The 20,637-nt window shown below is 42.6% G+C and overlaps 1 protein-coding gene across 1 annotated transcript in view; it reads left to right on the plus strand.

Moving 5' to 3' along the window:
- The window catches only part of LOC144048775 (amyloid-beta A4 precursor protein-binding family A member 1-like), a 79,345-nt gene that overhangs the window by 54,725 nt on the left and 3,983 nt on the right, over window positions 1-20,637 (plus strand). The window contains exons 10-11 of the mRNA XM_077561101.1: window positions 861-1,073; window positions 7,545-7,664. Coding sequence (XP_077417227.1) covers window positions 861-1,073; window positions 7,545-7,664 — 333 coding nt within the window. The remainder of the gene's footprint in view (window positions 1-860; window positions 1,074-7,544; window positions 7,665-20,637) is intronic.

Below are 20,637 nucleotides of genomic sequence, written 5' to 3' on the forward strand. Positions count from 1 at the left end.
GCAGACGATACACTTTCTTGCCGGCCTTTTTTTTCCGGGGAATAGCAAGTATATACTGCAGTGTGTGTTTGGCCATGTTGCCATCAAGTCTACTCTCAGGATCATGATACGGTGACGTTACGGTGGTGTTACGTCTGGCTTCCTCATTGTCCTTCAGTTCCTATACTGGGTGGTTGATCCATCTTATCCGCTCCATTCATGGTGGCATCGTAGTCCATAACCAGTGTCTTCTCCGTAATCAGACTGTACCCACTCCTCCGACGAATATGCATTGGACTCTTCGTCGTCCGATTGAACGTCCGCCTGAGCGTGCTCGGTTGTGCTCCGCGTTTTCCGGCGTTAGCATCGCTAGCCGGTGAAGCTTTATGACGTGATCATAGCCGCCGCGTCAACGCTTCCAACTTCGGCGTCAACCTCGGAGTCACCATCATCATCATCGTCGTCATCAATGTGCTCTTTAGCATTGGTTGATGCTTTTCGTCTTTGAAAAAAAATGCTCAAGCGTGAGCTGCTTGCAACCGGTCGCCATTATGGCTTCCTCAGCCATTCTCCCCTCAACACTCTAGCTCCGCCTCACGTCTTCTACTGACGCCTACCCAATCTTGTCCAAAGAGAGTCATCGCTGCCATCTAGGGGCCAAAAATAGGCATTATACTAACTAGATCTGCTTGATACTTTCAGCACAGCTGGCCAAGGCTTTCCTCCACCCGTTTCCCCCCCCCAAAAAAAAAAAAACTTGGTGAGCGTCTGTTAACGTCTGTGGTGCTCCTCCGTAGGTTTTTACTAAACGTCATTTAACGTTCTTGGCAGTAAAAGAGTTAAAATATAAACTTTCTTTTTTCATCATTTCTGTATTTCAGGTGTTGCTAGAGAAAGCAAAAGGGGAGATTCTTGGTGTTGTCATTGTGGAGAGTGGGTGGGGCTCCATCCTACCCACGTTCATCATTGCCAACATGATGCATGCTGGGCCAGCAGAAAGGTCTGGCAGACTGAACATAGGTGATCAGATCATGTCTATTAGTGGTACCAGTTTGGTGGGTCTTCCACTGTCTACTTGTCAGAGTCTCATCAAGGTAGGTGAGATATCAATCCTACAGGGTTTTTTATTTTTCTGTCTTCTTCTACTTCTTCTTCTTCTTCTCCGTAAACGATCAAATTTTTGACTCCCTAGACATGAACGAATACTCACCAAACTTTGCACACTCTTCGGGCACGGCGTAAAATTTTATATTATGATGGCTCCATAGCGCCCCCTACAGGACAAAAATGAAAAACAATCCCGGCACGTTTGACCTACAGCTACGAAAATTAGCAGGCACATGTAGCACTCAAGACGTACAAAAAAGTCCATAATAGCCATATCCTAAAATGTACAAGAAGTGAGATATGAATTTTTGAATGTCAAATTTTGGCCCATTTTTGCACATTCACAGGTTTCATACATTTGACCTCTTTTCCTAGACGATACGTTCAATTGAGTTCAAACTTGGCCTGTATCATCTTAAGACCTGGGCCAAAAACTGGGGAAAAAATCTTGAGTTTTCAAAATACTATATGACGGGGGCGGGGCCTCAAACTTTGCATTTCATATTTGCTTTTCCACAAAGGAGAAAATGTTTAATAACTCCCCTGTACATGCTCCAAAAATCCCTAACTTGTCATGTATGTTAATAGTCACGACTTGAAGGCATCTATATGATAATGTTTGGTTATATCTATATCGCCACCTAGTGGTGACAATAATTGACATTTTCTACATTTTCATCTACTGCACCGAGCCCGTGAAAGGGATTCAGTTGAAAATTTGTCACATAAGCTTTAACATGTTGATCATGCCCCACACTAAATATTGTGACTTTTTGGCAAAGGGTATGGCCATGACAGTGCTGCAAAGTCTGACGATTCACCTTGACAATAAAAGCTGCTTTAACTTGACCCAGATGATACTACCTTCTCCAAATTTCACACATTTGATGAGAGTCTAGTCCTGAAGACATCTACTTATATTTCATCATAGTCATAGCGCCCTCTACTGGCCAAATGAAATACGTGTTTTTTTCTTCGATTAACCAGATCGACCTCATATTTGCTCAGAAGACTGTTTAGGCCTTCATGATGTTACAACACGAAGTTTCCAACTTTTCGTGAATCACTGTGGGCGGGGCTACACACTGTTCGCCAAGAAAACAACGCCAATTTTGGGCCTAAACATGCACAGAAACTCGTGAAACTTGGCATACATATCTGGCCTGGCAAAATGAGAAATGTTTTATTATGTATTGTACGATTTTTACAAAAATTGATCACTAGCGCCCCCTACTAATTTTTAACAAAGCAGCTCTTGTACGTTTAAGCAAGATCTACAACAATTTTTAGGTATATGAGGGAGCCCAACACTTACAAAAAAGTCTCTTGGACCCATATGCTAAAATGAACAGAAAGTGAACTGCGAATTTTTGAATGTCCCACTTTTGCCGATTTCTGCACATTTATGGGGGGCATTCTTTTGCACATTTTCCCAACACATTTCAGCCGATTTACTTCAAACTTGGCCTGAACCATGTCAAGACCTCGCCCATCAACAGGGGAAAAAAATCTTGACCCTTAGAAATACTATTTGACGGGGACGATCATAATTTTTTTGTGTTTCATATTTCCTTCGCTCATGAAAGACAGACTGTGAAGTAACTCTTTGGTACATGCTCCAAAATGTTATTTATAATGTTATTTTTGATGCCCTCTATGGACAATACAAGCAATATTGTGCTATAAGTAAAACTAACGATGATGTGTATATATGTACTTTAAAAAATGCCAATCAGGGCAACTCATTGTCCAAAAATAAAAATGGACGCTGATTTTTGAGGGTCTTAACATTGACCAAAACTCTTTGAGCTTACACACTCATCACACCTGGCAAAAAAATAAAAACAATCCACATGTAAAAGTATATTATGCCATTTTCAAAGAAATTTGGCTTTGAATGTACCTGTATCCCAATGTGCAAGTACCCCAAAGTGGTCCGGGCTGCGAGGGCCCTTTATAGCTGCTCGCAGCTCTAGTTTTTGTTTTTTTTACGATTGCTTAAGCACAAATTTGAAAACATGGCTCGGATTTTGAAAACACTACACACAATTAGTACAACCACATCTCACATACTGTGCAAAAATAATCACTCTTGTAAAAATTATAAAAACATGCATGTAAATCCTCTTATGTTACCCTATTAAATACACGTTTCACAAGGTTTAACTCTGTTTCAACCAGTTACACACTACTGTGTTAAACTTCAAACACTTTAAGCCAGGATAGGGAACCCTGGTCCTCGAGAGCCACTGTCCTGCCTGTTTTCTATGTCTCTCGCCTAAAACATAGCTGACTCAACTGGTCAGCTAATCAGCAAGCTCTGTAGAAGCCTGATAATGATCTTGTTCATCAATCAGGTGTGTTGATGGAGGGAGACATAGAAAACAGGCAGGACAGCGGCTCTCGAGGACCAGGGTTCCCTACCCCCTTTAAGCACTGTAAAATAAAAAAAGAAGAAAGAAAATAAATGAATGTGCAAATAAACAACATGGTAAATTAATCAAACACAAGACCATTGCTACAAACTATTGAAAATGTGATTTATTTCTCTTCATATAACCAAAATCAGTCAACAAAGACAATCAGAGCAAAACATGTGCCAACACTGTAAGCCCAGAAAATAGACAAATAATAACACTGTATTTAAGTGTAAAGTTAAAAAAGAAGAAAAAGAAAATCTGAATATATTTTTTAAATATTACACATCTATTCCTCTAGTTGGATCTGACCAGAGAATTTCATCAACATCATCGACAATATCCTCGTAGGCATTTAAAAAAACAAAATAATTTCTTGTTGAAAGGTCTTAGAACAGATGTCACTGTAAATCTGCTATGATTTGACTGACCTTTTAGTCTTTTTAGTCCTATTTCAAGTCTTCCTAGGCCTCTACCTCCTGCTCGTCCTCCATCAATTCCCATCTAACCCTCACAGTTCTTCCTCTGACTTCTTCCATTTTGATTGAAAGCAGGTGAACATATCTGCTGCATTTTTGTAGTATTCAAACCTGATCGGTTTGTCTACAATTGTTTTTTTTGTGTATACTGATACGTGGCTTAATGAGATTACAGATGATGCTATCAGTTTAGCGACAGCACGCTCAGTGGGAAAACACAAGGGGACGGAGTGTGCATTTACATCAATGACAGATGGTGCAGGGGACTCCACCGCAACTTTTATACATTGTTCATCGGACATTACATTTTTATCAGTCACTCTTTTATCTACCCCGTGAGTTTTCAGTGGTGTATACCATTGCTGTCTATATCGCTCCCGATGCCAGCCTTGGACTCTCTCTATCACTATATAAATAAAATGCAGAACTCTCACACAAAAGGAGTATTCGTTCTTGCAGGTAGGGGTGTTAGAAAAAATCGATTCGGCAATATATTGCGATATTACAGCGCGCAATTCTCAAATCGATTCAATATGCGGCCAAATTGATTTTTAAACATCAATTTTTGGGGGGAGTATTCAACAAAACGTCTTACTTAGGGTTAGGATTCACACATTAAGCATGGAAGAATGTTATATTAATGGAACATTAAGCCTTAATATTTAATTTAATTTAATTTAATTGCTGTTCAAACATGAAACAGACTGCAACCTGTTAAATGCAGTGGCTCAGTTATAAGCCTGAATTTTCAGATAAATAAATACATTTTCATACAAATCTTACAGTGCACATGTACAAGTTTACTGATTAGTATTTTCTAAATTTGAGTTAAAAAAAAATCACCATAATCAATTTATAGATTCTTATTGGGATTAATCAGTATTGAATCAAATCGTGACCTATGAATCGTGATATGAATTGAATCGCCAGGTACTAGGCAATTCACCCCTAGTTGCAGGGGATTTTAATCAAGAAAACATGAAAACAGTTCTCCCACATTTTTCCAATATGTGAATTTTGCCACTAGAGGAGCCAATACACTGGACCATGTGTGAATACGAGCACCAAAGCAGCATTTAAAGCAGCCCATCCCCCTCACCTTGGCTCGTCAGACCATATTTCTATTATACTAACACCGGCATATAGACCTTTGCTCACCAGGAACAAACCTTCCATCAAACACGTGAGAGCATGGCCGCAGAGAGCAATGACAGCACTGCAGGGGTGTTTTGAATGCACTGACTGGTTAGTGTTTCGAGAGGCCGCCATGGGAGATCAGACCACAGACATTGAGGAATATGCTGAGGCTATATCTGCCTACATCTATAAATGTCTGGAGGGTGTCACTTTCACGAGGAGTATCACAGTAAGGGCAATTGAGAAGGCATGGATGACATTAGAGGTTCGGGCCTGAAAAGAGAAATCTGCTTCAAGAATGGTAACACCATTCAGGATTCAGGAACAATTTCAGGATTATAGGGATACTAGAAAACTGTGGCAGGGAAGAAAATGAAAGGGACATGTGCAATATATGAGTTAAAACGCTCCCAAAAGTGTAAATTGTATTGTTATTTTGAATTTAAAGTTTTATTTTTATTTTTAATTTACTGTATAGTTTTTTTTATTCTGTGTTTTTATTTTGGCTGTGTAATTTTGACATTTCATCTGGAATGTTATGTTTGCTTGATAACAATAAATCTAAGTATAAGTCTGCCCTTTTGTTTTGCCTTTTGTGCTTCAGGGCCACCGTACCAGCCAGGCACTAATGCTAACACTAGCTGCTAAGAGACTTACGTGGTATCACACGATGATGGCGTAATTAACTAGCGGTTTCTTAGCTTTCTCTATCAGCAATTAAAGATACTTTTGGGATGGCATTGTGATAATGTATGTATGTGTCTATATATATATATATATATATATATATATATATATATATTGTCACAAAGGGGTGGAGGACCCAAATGCAGGGAGGCAGGAGAACCACGGAAGGGATGCATGTAATACTGAACACAATTTATTTAACCCAAACACTAACAGGGGAACTGGGTAAAACTCTAGATAAACAAAACAAACAAAGTTATGGAAAGACCAAAAATCAAAGTAACAACAAAACACAAGAGTGGTGACAGCGACTATGATCCAACAAACACTGAACAAAACCAGGAATCTAAATACAAGCCAACAAAACCAGGGGCTGCAGCGGCACAGGCGAAGAGGCCAGGGGCTGTAGCGACTTGACGTGCGCCGCTGGAACGGGAACTGGTGGCGGCTGCAGGACATGCGTAGCCGGAACGGGAACTGGTGGAGGCCGGGATGCATGTAATACTGAACACAATTTATTTAACCAAAACATTAACAGGGGAACTGGGTAAAACTCTAAATAAACAAAACAAACAATGTTATAGAAAAGACAAAGTAACAACAAAACACAAGAGTGGTGACAGTGACAATGATCCAACAAAGACAGAACGAAACCAGGAAACTAAATACAAGCCAACTGACAAGACAACGAGGGACACCTGGACAAGACACAAGTGGCTGGGGGAGATGATTGAATGACACAAGGGAACAGGATGACGAGTACAGGTACAAAACCTAACAAGCAAGACAGGACAAAGCCAAAACAACAAACCTAAGCATGATATACACAAATCCTAACATATACATATATATATATATATATATATATATATATATATATATATATATATATATATATATATATATATATATATATATATGTATGTGTGTATATATATATATATATATATATATATATATATATATATATATATATATATATAAATATACAAGCCCACCCATCCATACATGCAAATGGCAGAGAACTTTACAGCGTGGGGGCCGCCACGACTTCTGGAATTTGCGTGTGTGGAGGATGTGTGTGGGCTTGTATGTGTAAATCTGTAAAGCGGAATATTAGTGTCAAAAGTCACGTGACAGTGGTAAGATTATGCCAAAAGTCACATGACCGTTATCCGTAGTTTTTTTTTCATACTTGAAAGAATTTAGTTTGGATATGTTTTTGTAATTGAAGAAATGTTTCTTTGTTTGTGTAAAACATGCTGTATTTGTTTTTGAAGCATGATATATTTGTTTGATAGTTACAGTTCTTATGTGCAACAGTGTAAAACAGAATGCATTAGTTTGTGAATGATGTTTTGTATTTGCAAAACACAGAGTTTGTGAATTGTTGGGTGTGAGTAAATCACGTTTTGTGTGTTTGTGAGGTTTTGGCATGATATTATGCTCCTTCCTTTTGTCTCTGAGTCTCCAAAAGTTGGGTGGGGCACGACTAACCCCCTACTACGAGGTGCCAGCATCTCCCCACAGAGAGACTCACCTCTACTGTTTATTTGATCCTTTATTGTTCTTGTAATTCCTATCACAGTAGTTAGTTTTGCTTCTTTTTAAGTTCCCAAGTAGATTAGAAAACAAACGTGCACAGTTCCCAAGTAGATTAATTTTGAGTGTATTACAATTTTATTTGTTGAATATTTTTTTGAAACCTTACAATAAATAACACAATTTTTATTTTTAGGGTCTTAAAAACCAGTCATCCATCAAGATGACCATTGTGAGATGTCCTCCAGTGACAACAGTACTCATCAGACGTCCAGATTCCCACTACCAACTAGGTTTCAGTGTCCAAAATGGCATTGTGGGTACTCTTTCTGAAAATGTATGTAGTATAATCCAGTTTTGATGTAAACGAGTGCACTGGCATATGGACTAATGAATCGGCCTAAAATTTGCTTGAACGTTAAAATGTTATAAATCAGTTTTATGATGCTGATACAGCTGCTGAAAAATGTCTTAAGCTACATTCAAACCAACAGCAGAGGAGGCGTTTCCGGTGGCGCAATTGCATTGTAGTCAATGTACAGTACTTCCCGTACTTGGAGTGGTGGTAAGTGGCATGGCGAGGCATTCGTTTCACCCAAGTTGAAAATTTTGAACTTTCTTCGCGCTTCGCCTTGCGGCAGCCAATCGGTGTTGAGTATGGGCTATGTCACACACAGCGTCCTGTCTGTGCTCACTTGGAGTGCAACATCACGGCCAGCCGGGACCAAATGATAGAACAAGGAAGTAGCATACTGAATGCTGGTTACTTGCTGTTGAACTGTACCGAGGTAGCAATAGTGTTTAGCATGCATAGCTGAAGCTATTTAGCACTACCACCGGCCACCGGATTAAGTGGAAGTAAACATGCAGCTAAAAAAAAAGGCACTAATTTGGTTTGTAACATGTCTGAACATTACATGTGCAAAAATGTTGATCACTGTTTTCCAAAATAAAAGCAGGGATGCATGGTAACTTTTTTCACACCGATTCAGATAACGATAACTTCCTGCTCCTCTACACCGATACTGATATTGATAACCAATAACTTTTTTTTTTTGTATGAATTATGTGGTGCGACCAAAATGAAATAACCAATTTGGGACTTATATTTTAAAATACATTTAATTTGTGGTATGACCTGAAAAAAATAACATACATTTTGTCCACCAAATATATAATATTTTTATTAGAATTTTACTTGTGTGGTTTGTTTTGTTTAAATGGCTAATTCTTAGCCTGATAACATCTGATGCAACCATTGTAGAAAGTTTTTCATAACATATGTATGTCCTAAATTAGATGTCCCAAACTGTAGATAATAGTATAGGTGTAGATTATAGTAAATAAAAACGATAAGTTTTATAAAATGTTGACATCGCTTCTTAGCAAGTCAGTGTCCCATCACTGGTGAGCTATTTTTAGAACAGGGATTACACCGCATGCGTGTGGGTTGCGGATTCGCTCCAGCGGCGGAGCCGATTCGTTTCAATTCTATTGGCTTGTTCAAATTACACCAGCTGCGTATGCGCTGCAGATCGACTGCGGACCAGCACAGTCATGCTGGAGCCCACCAGACAAATAGACCTATTTTCTATTTTTGCCGGACAACGTATCTGTCGACATCCGTCAAATGAAAAAGTAGCACAGAACACATCTAGCGAGACAGGAAGACCGACACAGTTTCGAAATAAAAGATTCCGGTTACTTTTCAGAACAAAACACTTGCGAGATCCTATTTCGCAATCATGTCAGCAAAACGTCCTAATGGTTAAAAGGAATGCCGACTGTAATGACAAGTTTGCTCTATATTATTTATTTGATTGTTACTAACATAACTATGAGATTCATTTTTCAAAAAACATTTCCAGTTTATTACTTTTTGTAGAACCTTTATTTGGACGTACGCCGCCATTGTTATATACGTCGCAACACATTCTGTGCGTAGTGACGTAGAATGGCGGCAAACTCTCTGCCCAGCAATGTGAAACGCCTATACAGAAAGCAAGCCTCGTAATAGTGTTGTCACAATACCAAAATTTGGACTTTGATACTTTACCTGCATAAAATACCTCGATACCGGTGATGAAACGTTACCTCGGAAAAAAATCTAAAACATCAGCAAAAACATCAAAATTAAAACTGACAAAAAAACTTAAAATTATTTAATTTTTTTTATTAATTCAAAATATTAGGATGTGTACGTGTTAATTTATGTACATACAGTATATATTTATGTATATACTGTAAATGCTTTCACATTGCTTGCTATATTCTTGTATTTTGCATGTGATGTCATCCGTTTTATATATTGGCAATACAGTGGCACTCCAAGGACTTAATGTATTAGTTGCTTGTGTGTGCGTACATGTGGCATCTCTGCTCTTCTCCATTCCGCTCCCAACTACAGGGTTCCCGCGGGGTCTATAAAAGTAAAAAAAAAAATCTAAAGTTCAGAAACTTAAATTTTAAACCTTAAATGTCTTAAAAAACAGCCATATTTTCATCCCAGGTCTAAAACTTAATTCACCCAAGTCTTAAAATTCTTGCATCCGCTCCTTCCATTCCGAGAAGTCTGCTCTGTAGAAAAAAAAGAAAAAGAAAGAAAGAAAAAAAATGTACATGTTGCGTTGTTTCTAATGTTTGCATGCTGAAAGAGAAGGAGGCATTTGAGGAGTGTGTTTGCATTGTAGTCAAAATAGTTTGGGTGGGCGAGAGCGAAGGTACGTGGGGCGGTGCAAATGAGGCGTTTGGTGCAATGGGACGCGCCACCGTGTGTTTTGCGGCGAGATTTACGACACAGGAGGGGAAGGAATTATCATTATTGCTGTCTGCGGACATCCCGAACTCTACATTGCAAGTTACCACTACCGGAACAAAAAAAAAAAAAGGCAGAGTGGTGAACGACGAAGTTGGCAGACCTTGGTTGGTATGTATTCACTTTTTTTTTTTGTGATATTTGTTGAACTGTACCAAAACAACAGAAGACATCACTATTGTTTAGCATTAGCCAAAGCATCATTAGCACAGTGTTGGCCACTTAATTGCGATTGTTCAGTTTTTTTTATTTAAACTCACTTTTAGTTTAACTAACTCCCTCTGGAAAGGTAGACAGGACAGGCACGGCGGATACAACTCAACTGTCATTTATTGCTCACACGCACACATCAACACACTCACACACTGCCGCAAATACTTGTTGACATTTAACAGTGGTAGCAGTATTTGTGCTCGGTTAGTGTTAGTTAGTAGTAAATTTAGTTCACATTAGTAGTAGTTAATTAGACAGCTCGATGTGGATACGCATATATAAAGTGCCCCGCCCACACAGGTGCAAATCATTCATTCATAATTGTCCTTACTCCCTATAATAATAATAATAATAATAATAATACATCATAGGCATTCGGTAATTGGCTTGACTAGAAGATATGTACACAAATAAGAAGATTCAAATACATGTGTACACACAAAATTATGCACTACAATAATTTATGCGTTACTGTGATTAAATTAAACTGGCACATCATTTGGAAACAAAACAAAATGTAGTTTACATTGCAGATGGTTCTACACCTCCCACTTGGTCTACTGATTCTAAAATCCAAGAAGGCCACTATACCCATGCAGGTACTCTCAAACACAAATAGGAGTCTTCTGACATCCCTTTGCAGGATTTGTCTAACTTGGTTTCTCTTTAACTGCCCATCAGATGCAGGAAAACTCTGGCACGTACAACGCACAACTCGTACATCACGTACTACTCCATGTGTGTCAGGACAAACTACCACAACTCGACCAAGTTTATACTGACCCCTGACTGCGTTTTGGTCAGCAATCCACACCAGGTCCCTCACCTCGACATTCCTCGGAGGAGCATGCCATTTTTGGCGGATGAAGAGGCCAGGTCCAGCAAGCTGACTCCATCGCTTCTAGAATTAGTTGACCTCGATCTGAACTGCTCTCAGACGCACAACAGGGTAGGAGGGGTATTCAAACCCCCGGTGTCGCCCTGGGGTCTTGCCCGCAGAAGATCTGGCTGCCCAGGCACAGATCTTGAAATGCAGCCTCAAGCTCTTGCACTGATGGTGCCGCCTCCCACTCTACTGACATGGAGACTCTTCAAATGAGAGTTAACCACTTCTGCACATCTCTACGAACATAGCTGATCACCTCACAAAGTTTGGCAAGAGAACTATACTTAGTTGGGTCCACTTGATCAACTAGCATGGCTCCTCGCAGAGTCTCAGTGTCTTTCGTCTTGTCGTCACCATTTATATTGCTGGTGTTTACAACATTTTTCATTTGAGCCCTAATGGTAACTGCTGAGAAAAGCCTTTCTCGAGGAGCTTTCTCAATGCCTCCCTGGCATGAGCTACCATTTCTGAGGCAGACTTCATAGGCCACAGACCAATTCAACCGGACAGGACAGGAACTCGAGCCCTTTTTGCCAGAGTTTTCATCCACCTGTCCAGGAGAGCATCCCCTTGTGATTAGATCAGCAATGTTGATCTCACCTGGGATCCACCACCAGTCAGTTACGGGCCCAGCCTTCTGGATTTCTCCGACTCTGATTGCGTAGAAGGTCTGGAACCCGTAGCTCTCTCTGTGGATGGCCCCCAGTACCGCCTGGCTGTCAATGAAGTGGTACCACTTCTCCAACCGCCCATGCTTCAACATGTGCCCCTTTAGGCATACAGCAAAGATCGCGCCACAGATCTCAGACTTGACGGCATCACCCTTCCGATCAAGGGGAGTAAATTTAGCCTTCAATTCCACTAGACGTGTGACCACGCCATCCACTGTCACCCATCACAAGTACAGCACAGCTCCATAGGATTCACAACTCCCATCTCTCCACTCCACCCAGGGGGTGTGAGGCATCTGTGGAATTGAATGCTGCTCAAGCGGGTGTATTATTTGAACAGTTCAACTGCTTTGAGTCTGAGCTCTTCAGAAAGAGATTCATCCCAGGTGTCATTTGTAAGCTTGCCAGCTTCCTGGTAGGCTCTTCTCACGAGGATTACGCCTTTCTGTTTAACAGGCGTCACCAGACCTATTGGGTCATATAGGCCAGCGATTTGGCTCATGGGCACACGACGCGTCAGTGGATTTGGTGTCCTTTCTTCAACTTCATTTTCAGTAAGGTTGGGTTCTGTCGTAACCTTTTTCTTCCTCCCAGAGAAGTTGATGGAGATCATCACGAAGAGTTTGTCTACGTATACAAGGTAACCAACCCCCAGGGCTTTATTATCTTCCACCTCTAACTAGTTGGGTAACATCAGAGTCATTGGCTTTGAGCCTGCCCCGTCCGGCCTCCCACTTTGACCGGACCAGACCCAGGGCTTGAGCTGAAAGCCTCCGACCTTGAGTTTTTTCTCCACCCCTTTGAGTATGCTGTCCAGGCATTGTGGGTCGTTATGGGAGGTGAGGAGGTCATCCACGTAAGAATCTTCTTTAATGACTCGTCTATCTTCCACAATACTTGAGAACTGGGGCAACTTTACAGTCTCCCGCATGGCTACCTGCGCAATGCACCCTGCAGGCTTGTCTCCCATGTTTACCCTCACGACAGCATAGTCCTCAATTTCATCTTTTGGTGAGTCTCTGCACAGGAACCTGTGGACATGGACCCCTTGCTCTTCCAACTATATGGAATTATACATTTTTGTAATGTCCCCAATGGCTGCATGTTCCCTTTCTCTGAACTTGAGAAGCACCGCCCTAATGGGATTTAGAACATCTAGGCATTTGAGCAGAATGCTGTTCATGCTCACCCCTTCAAACTCTTGGCTACTATTCCAGATTTGCCACACTGGTGTAGTCACTGAGTAGGGGTTTGGTGTGATCAGATGGCTCAACCACCATACAGCACCTTTCCAGCCGTCCAAAACGTCCTACATGAGCTTCACAGCAGCTGCTCTCTCCACCATGTCGTGGATCTGCCTTGTGTAGGCCTCCTTCCATATGGAGTTTTTCATGAGCCCCTTCTCGGCCTTCGGGAATGTTGCTTCTACAATCTTTCGGTTGTTAGGGAGTGAAGCTAAATCCTCCCTCCAAGGATACTTCACGTCCCAGTGTGGCTGGTTGCTGTGGGCGTTCCTCTCTCAGTAGGTCAGGCCTGCTCTTATTATTTCGAGCTTCTTCTCATCAGCCAGGGACATTTATTTTACTCCCGGTAGGCACTTTTCACAGCGACACCCTCCGCAGGCTGGGTCACAAGCAGCGCCTATGCTATCCCATTTTAGCCACTCTTAACTGCATGCCATTGTTGTCTGAGTTTGAATGCCTTCTTTTCTTTCAAAATGCTCTTCAACTTTGACTGCCACTGTCCTCATTAAATGAGCAAAGTGAGTTACTGAACGCCATGCAGTTACCTCCACTTCTTCGAAGAGGTCTGGATGTGTACTGCTGACGGTTTTGCCTAGAGGGCCATACCAGAGAACCAGATCGGTGACTCTTTGAAGCCTTTGCGACGCTAATCGACCTTCACATCTGCTGATCCACAGGTCGATTGTCCCAGGGTGGGCTAGTTCTCCCGGTTGAATTTCTGGGAAGAAACACTCCAGTTCTTTTGACTACACACAACACTGACATCTTAGTGAATGACTTCTTTCTGTTGCAAAACTTCTGGCAGCTTGGACTCTCAGAAGCGTAAGCAGACCACGGCTTGCTAGGCAGTAACTGTTCCAACCTCACCAGCAATGTCTTCTGGTCTTTCAAAAACAGCGTTTGAAGAAGAGTCTGTCAAACCGGTTACCTAGTTTGACATTGTTACTAGGTTTATTAACATACATTAGCCACTCTCTTTTCATGACATCAGGGAGTTTGCTCTCTACAGATCGAATCACCAAATGGTTCTGTATACCATCTACACACCCTAGATCTGTGAGGTCCAATGCTGCCCTTTCAACTGCTAGGATCAATTTTAGGGTCTCCCGTGGTTGATAACCCCCCCAAAGCAGGTTGGGATTGTAGCTCTAGTACTATTTCTTCCGCTGTTTGTGCTTTATCACCATAACGGTTTTCTAGCTCCCTGAAGATATCACTTGCCTCCCGGCAACACAACAGCCTCAGTTCAGCTTTCACAGCTTAATCCATGCTGTCTAGCAAATGAAGTTTTTTGCACTTTAGCGATCCTGTGGGCTCCGCTTATGCTTGGATACTCTCCCACTCGGCCTACCAATACCAGTAGTCCCTCCTCCACCCGGAAAACTTGGGCAGACTTATGGAAGTGAGCCTTATTCTTGGACAAGCCCATTGTTGCTCACCCCGCCGGTGTATGCACCAGTATTGCTATACGGCAAGCTACTACGCCCTATACTGAGACTGACAGGCGCAGCAGGAACACTTGGTTTGCGCGGCACACTTGACAAAAGTTGGAGGTGAATCAGGACCAGCAGTATTTCAACAGGAATGATATTCAGTTACTCCGAAAAGAACAAAATGATCTCATGATGCGTTATTAGGTGATATGTGTAACGATAACATGTTTTGCTTGGAAAATTATTGGAAATTATTAATTCTTTAAGTAATATGGAGTTCAAAAGTCTCTGATTTGGGTTGAGCCAAAAGAGGGGACAGCGCACGCCCTTTGAGGGACACGCCCCACAACTTTAAACAGCCGGCGCAAACTTTGTTCAGCGTACTCGTTTCAGGCCCGCTGTTTCTGCTTCATTCACCTTTTTCACCCCATCTGGCCCAGAACTGAAAAAAGGACTCCCCGGTGCCATCCCACATTTCTCAACCACGTGGCATCTCTGTTCCCTGAACGACCAAGTGTCTCGGACTTGACGATCGCACTGAACCACCACCGTGCACCAAACCCCAGCGTGCGCCCTCCTGCCAGACATACTTTTTGCCTTCCGTTTTTCTTTTTTGTCTTTTTCTTTTTTTGTGTGTGTTTCGTCCCACCTCGGTGGCACAAAGCCGAAGACTAATTTTTCCGTGACCTCGTGTGTCACCCAGAAACCACAGTTCGGACTCTGGCAGCGCGCAACCCCCGTGCGTCAATCCGCACCATCCACCGACCCTCCCGTCGCGGCGCAAGCTGGTTCAACGGCTGGTCTCCCTCAGGACGCAGGCACGCAGCGGATCTCTGCCTCAGCAGCGGGATTTGGGCAGCTGAGACGCGCGCCAATATTACAACTTCGGCTGAAGCCCCCGCACTCGCCTGAAAATACCATCCACCTTGAGTCCGAACTGCGTCCACCTCATCCAACTGTGGAACGTTTTTTATTTTATTTTATTATTTAAAAAAATTTGGGGCTTGCTATTTTAGGAGCAATTTTTTTCTTCAATCGACCTTCCCTCCGCTAGCTCGATTTAACTCACTCCAGTAAGTTGCACGTCTCATAGCCAATTTGACATATCGCTGGTGCAACTTCCATTTCAAATATCTCACAGATTTGGCAAATCAAATCTTTCCTTTCTACCTCGTTAAATTGTTCCTTTCTTATTTTCATTAGCTTTATTTTTATCCCTTTTCTTTTCACCGTATGATAGTTAGGTAGGCAGTGTTTTGATTCTGTATGTGTAACCGTAGTAAATAAATGCATGTTTTTTAAATCTAGTTCAGCCTCAATCTGTCACGGTGTGGTCACGGAGCGGCGTGGTGTCTGTCGGCGTGTGAGGTGGAGGACCCAAAATGCAGGGAGACAGGAGAACCACAGCAGGAGTGCGGGCGAGACTGGCATGCTTTATTTTACAGAAAACACTAACCAGGGTACTGGTTAATGCTAACTAAACAAGGACCTGAAAAGATACAAAATCAAAGTGACAGACAGAACTCCGGGGGTGACCGTGACAAGCAGCAATGATCCCACACGGACTGATCACCACCCGGGAACTAGATACACCCACAGTAATTGGGTAACTAGCCACACCTGGGGCCAGGCACAAGTGGCTGAGGGCCCGGATTGGTCAACTCGCGGAAGGGCAGGAACTCACTCAGGACCAATTGGGACCCTCAACCAAGGCCAGATCTTCCCAGACATGACACAATCGTGGTTGTGTCCGAGTGGATTAGTAATTCTTTTATTAATACAAAGAACCACGATCATTGAATGTGGCAACTTCAGATTATGAATAAATAAATGAGGATTTGGATTTTATTCGTTGTGTTTCTCCAAAACTGAAAGTAAACAGAACGTGGTGCCCCTATAGGTGATTGAGGGAATTCCGACTTCCTCAAGCGCTGATCAAATTACTAATTTGTCCAAAAGACAGCATTAATTATCGCTACAAGTCCATTAGCGGACAGTATGTCCTTATGTTTGATGAAAGCTTTAACGCATCCACCAAATCCAAGCAGTGCAGTCCCATTACATGGGCTCGCAATTCATGGGGCATGGAACAGCGCAGGACCTTCTGAAGCATATACAAGTAAGCAAGCTGCATAGACCTACAGCAGTGTTAAATTGTGTCAAAGGCAAGGCCTTTAGTTTACCCGCTGTATGTTACACTGGATGGTCACTCTCCCTCGGGGGAAAAATCGTTAGTAATGTTTTGATTATAATGTGTTATGTGCAAAGTTAATGTAGAATTGGTTACCATTTCCTGTACACAGTAAAAAAATATATCAGTTGTATTTGAATGCTGAAATCTTGTAGACAATGTAAGCTGAAGGTTTATTGCTTTGTTTATAGTTTTGCAACATGGTTTTGTGCATATATTGAATTCTGATTAAGAGGAGAAAATTAATTATGATGCTGTGGGGCATCCATTTTCCTGCTCCACAATTTCTGTTAAATAATATTTTTTTCAGATATGTGGTCATTACTGCATGTGTTTTATTGACAACATTAGTTAATTTATGTAATCTTTTTATTTCTTATTTTCCATATAGGAGGCATTGCAACCATTGCAACCGCACCCGAGCAGACTTCCCTCAGTTTCTATGGATGGACCCAATGTGAATTGGAAGCTTTTGGAACTCTTCCAACAAGTAAGTCTGAAAAGATAACAGATTTTAATGAACGATTAATAAACCAATAACGTATTTTGATAAATGATAATATTGACATTTTTAAATGGAACCGAAACCAATAGGACAAAAAAATCAAATGTACTGACTTAACATAACTATTGTGTCTACAAAAGTTATGATGGTTGTGGTTAAAATGTTATTGACGATTCATTGATTTGTTGATTATTGTTTGAGGCCTACCATCAAAACCAAGAAGGCCATGGACAATCACTGGTGTCCGTAGTCAGCTGTGGACACCACACACTCCACAATGCATTCAAGACCGGCAAGCTTTTGAAGGCCATGCACCATGTTTTCCACCAAGTTCCTGCACGGTGGGAAGACTACGAAAGAGTCACCAAATCGGCACGGTTCCCAAAGTCATTTTGTGGCCACAGATGGCTCAAAAATCTCCCTGTAGTTGAACGGGCAGTAGAGGTATGGCCATCTCTCTTACTGTATGTGGATGCTGTGCACAAAAAGGAGGTTCCAAACCCCAAGACGGCATCATTTGACACCATTGAGGCAGCGATCAAGGATTTTTTGGTACCAGCAAAGATGCAGTTCTTCATGTCTGTGGCCAGGACCTTCCACTCATGAAAAAGTACCAAACTGACGAACCTGTGATGCCGTTCCTAGCGAAAGACTTGGCTGAGTTGATTAAGGTAACTATTTATTGCTTTATGGCTATGATTTGTGTATGCCTGAGATCCTCTTATTTCTGTTAATTCATTGACAAAAGGAAAATAACGAGTGCTTTAAAGTATTATCTCCAGATAAAAGGGGTGCATCTATTTTTTTTTCATCTTCATTGACTAACAATCTAAACCCAAAGCACTTACCTCTGAAATGAGGTCGTAGTGTTATTTAAAAACCCTTTATTGTAGATTGGAATGTACAGAGATAAATACATTACTAAATAACACAAATAACAATACTACCTTGAGTCAGAGGTGAGTGCTTTGGATTTAGTTTATCAGTCTGTTTATTCATCTTTTAAATTTTCACCAAAAAAAAATTAATAGCAAGCTGTTTTGTCACATGTTGTGGATTGTAATTAAAATGTAGTAAGCCCAGGTTAATTGCGCCCCCCTAGTGTAGGATGGATATATATATATGGATGGATAGATGGATGGATGGATAGAACATTTATTGCTAAATTGATGTTAATTGCTCTCTTAAACCCTATTTAATTAGATTAGAATCATGTCTATGTGTGCAGGATAAAAATAAATGGAATGGGCTAATGGTACAGAGTCTACTGAGACGCTACATGAAGAGAGAGGCCCTTCAAGACATCACTCCTCTTCAACTCACAAAAATCGATGTGTTTGAAAAAAATTAAAAGTGTAAAGAAGTGCCAACATTACATATTTCACTGACTTCTTATGTTCTTTTTCCTTTGTTGTAGGGGATGCCATTGTGCAGGAGTTTGAGGCGTTCTTTTCTGTTGAGGCCAGAAATTAAGCTTTTCTTGCCTTCAAACCGTTTGAGAGATGCCTAGACATGTTATTGTGCGAGCAGTTGAGTGGTCCCTATCCTGCTGCTTGGGGTTTTTGCGAGAAATTGCTCCTGCTTCCCCATAGTCAGGCCTCAGTTGAAAGGGGATTTTCAGTCAACAAAGAGATCCTGACAGAAAACCTCCAAAAGGACTCGATTGTTGCCCAAAGGCTTTTATGTGACTTTGTTGCGATGCATGGATGTGTCACTCAGGTCCGCCTCACCAAGGAATTTATGGCATCTGTAGGATCACGAGCATGCCAGAAAGGACAAGGAAACCCAGGGACAGAAAAGAAAACTTGCCGAGCAGGCTCTGGAGGACCTGAAGAAGAGGAAGATGAGTCTGGAGGTGGAGCTGCCAGTGAGGCAGATGTACTTGCTAAAGAGGCGGAGAGCAAAGCTGGCTAGAAGATGGCTCACCTGATTTCAAACTCTAATGCCCTGAGAAGAACCCATAAAGAAAAAGTTGAGATCAGTGCTTTAAGGGAGGAACTCAGATATATGATAGTATAGATTGTATGTCTCACTAGATATGGCATTGCCGTCCGTCCGTCCGTCTTCAATTCCGCTTATCCGGTGTCGGGTCGCGGGGGCAGCAGCTTTAGCAGGGAAGCCCAGACTTCCCTTTCCCCAGCCACTTCACCCAGCTCCTCCGACGGGATCCCAAGGCGTTCCCAGGCCAGCCGAGAGACGTCGTCTCTCCAGCGTGTCCTGGGTCGTCCCCGGGGCCTCCTGCCGGTAGGACATGCCGGGAACACCTCCCCAGGGAGGCGTCCAGGAGGCATCCGAACCAGATGCCCGAGCCACCTCAACTGGTTCCTCTCAACGTGGAGGAGTAGCGGCTCGATGCTGAGCCCCTCCCGGATGACCGAGCTTCTCACCCTATCTCTAAGAGCCCGGCTACCTTGCGGAGGAAACTCATTTTGGCCGCTTGTATCCGGGGTCTTGTTCTTTCGGTCACGACCCACAGTTCGTGACCATAGGTGAGGGCAGGAACGTAGATCGACCGGTAAATTGAGAGCTTTGCCTTTCGGCTCAGCTCCTTCTTCACCACAACGGACCGATACGGTCACTGCAGACGCTGCACCGATCGGCCTGTCGATCTCCCGCTCTAACCTACCCTCACTCGTGAACAAGACCCCAAGATACTTGAACTCCTCCACTTGGGGCAGGATCTCATCCCCGACCCAGAGAGGGCACTCCACCCTTTTCCGACTGAGGACCATGGTCTCGGATTTGGAGGTGCTGATCCTCATCCCAACCGCTTCACACTCGGCTGCGAACCGCTCCAGTGAGAGCTGGAGATCACGGCTTGAAGAAGCCAACAGCACCACATCATCTGCAAAAAGCAGAGATGCAATGTTGAGGCTACCAAACCGGACCCCCTCAACGCTTCGGCTACGCCTAGAAATTCTGTCCATAAAAGTTGTGAACAGAATCGGTGACAAAGGGCAACCTTGGCGGAGTCCAACCCTCACAGGAAACAAATTTGTTTTACTGCCGGCAATGCGGACCAAACTCTGACATCGGTCGTACAGGGACCGAATAGCCCGTATCAGGGGGCCCGGTACCCCATACTCCCGAAGCACCCCCCACAGGACTCCCCGAGGGACACGGTCAAACGCCTTCTCCAAGTCCACAAAGCTCATGTGGACTGGTTGGGCGAACTCCCACGCACCCTCGAGGACCCTGCTGAGGGTGTAGAGCTGGTCCACTGTTCCACGGCCGGGACGAAAACCACACTGCTCCTCCTGAATCCGAGATTCGACTTCCCGACGGACCCTCCTCTCCAGCACCCCTGAATAGTCAAAATGACGTGTTCTGA

This window comes from Vanacampus margaritifer, chromosome 3 (genome assembly GCF_051991255.1).
Source record: "Vanacampus margaritifer isolate UIUO_Vmar chromosome 3, RoL_Vmar_1.0, whole genome shotgun sequence".
Classification (NCBI taxonomy): Eukaryota; Metazoa; Chordata; class Actinopteri; order Syngnathiformes; family Syngnathidae; genus Vanacampus; species Vanacampus margaritifer.